At 70.6% G+C, this 945-nt stretch overlaps 1 protein-coding gene across 1 annotated transcript in view; it reads right to left on the reverse strand.

The window, feature by feature from the left end:
- Positions 1 to 908, reverse strand: part of CDHR5 (cadherin related family member 5) — a 6,261-nt gene extending 5,353 nt beyond the window's left edge. Inside the window, exons 1-3 of the mRNA XM_006911263.3 lie at positions 564 to 908; positions 309 to 484; positions 11 to 61 (exon numbers count right to left, since the gene is read on the reverse strand). Coding sequence (XP_006911325.1) covers positions 11 to 61; positions 309 to 484; positions 564 to 627 — 291 coding nt within the window. The 5' untranslated portion in view covers positions 628 to 908. The remainder of the gene's footprint in view (positions 1 to 10; positions 62 to 308; positions 485 to 563) is intronic.
- Between the last annotated feature and the right edge of the window lie 37 nt (positions 909 to 945).

The raw sequence follows: 945 nt of genomic DNA on the forward strand, positions 1-945 counted from the left end.
CCAGACTCACCACCGTGTCACCTCTCACGCACTCCAGGTGGGCCTGCAGCAGCGTGTTCTCCTGTGGGCGAGGGTCAGGGTCGGGGACCGCCTGCCCGCCGGCCCCAGCGCACTGTCCCCGCTCCCCTGGTGAGGAGTCGGCCCCAGGTCCCAGTCATCGGTGCCAAGTCCAGAGGGCATCGGGGCCCAGGCGGCTCTGGCCCCCCGAGACCACGGCCCTCGGGTGCGCCCCACCAGAGCCTGGGCGCCCGCGGGGGTGGCTGTCCCAGACGCCCCACGGGCACACCCACCCGGCCCGCCATCTGCACCTCGTAGTCTGGAGTCACGTTGAGAAACAGCTGGGTCCCCTGGATCTTAAATGCAAAGGGGGTGGACGAGGGTCCAAGGATGACTTGCTGGCCCTCGGGCACGTAGATGTCCAGCAGGGGCCCACTGGGCTCTGTGTTCTCCTTGACTTCGAAGACGGTCTGGTTCACAGAGCAGACTGGGAAGTGGGGGGTGGACAGTCAGCGCCGCCCAGCCCCCACCCGCCACCCAGCCCCACTGCCACAGCCCCAGTGTACCCTGGGCCTGGGCCGCGGCCTGGAGCGGCAGCAGCAGCAGGGCCCAAACGCCCAAAACCCCCATCTCGGGCCGCAGGACGGTCCTAGCCCCGCTGGCACCGAAGACCCTCTGAGCTGCGGCGCTGACGCTGGCGCTGGCGCTGGCGCTGTCTCTGCCCGGCGACCTTCGCCCTGCCCGGCACCGCCCACTTTATGGCCCTTCACGCCGCCTCCGCCAAGGAGGCTCTCGCCAAGGAGGCTCCCGCCGGCCGCGCACCAGACCTGGGACGGGGCGCCCTGCTGGTTCCCTGGCAGCAACCAGGTCACATGCTGACGCCATCGGGGGGCCCACCCCGCCGTCACCAAGTCCTGGGGCGGAAAGGAGCTCAGAGAGGGGCCGGCA

This window comes from Pteropus alecto, unplaced genomic scaffold (genome assembly GCF_000325575.1).
Source record: "Pteropus alecto unplaced genomic scaffold, ASM32557v1 scaffold43, whole genome shotgun sequence".
Taxonomy (NCBI): Eukaryota; Metazoa; Chordata; class Mammalia; order Chiroptera; family Pteropodidae; genus Pteropus; species Pteropus alecto.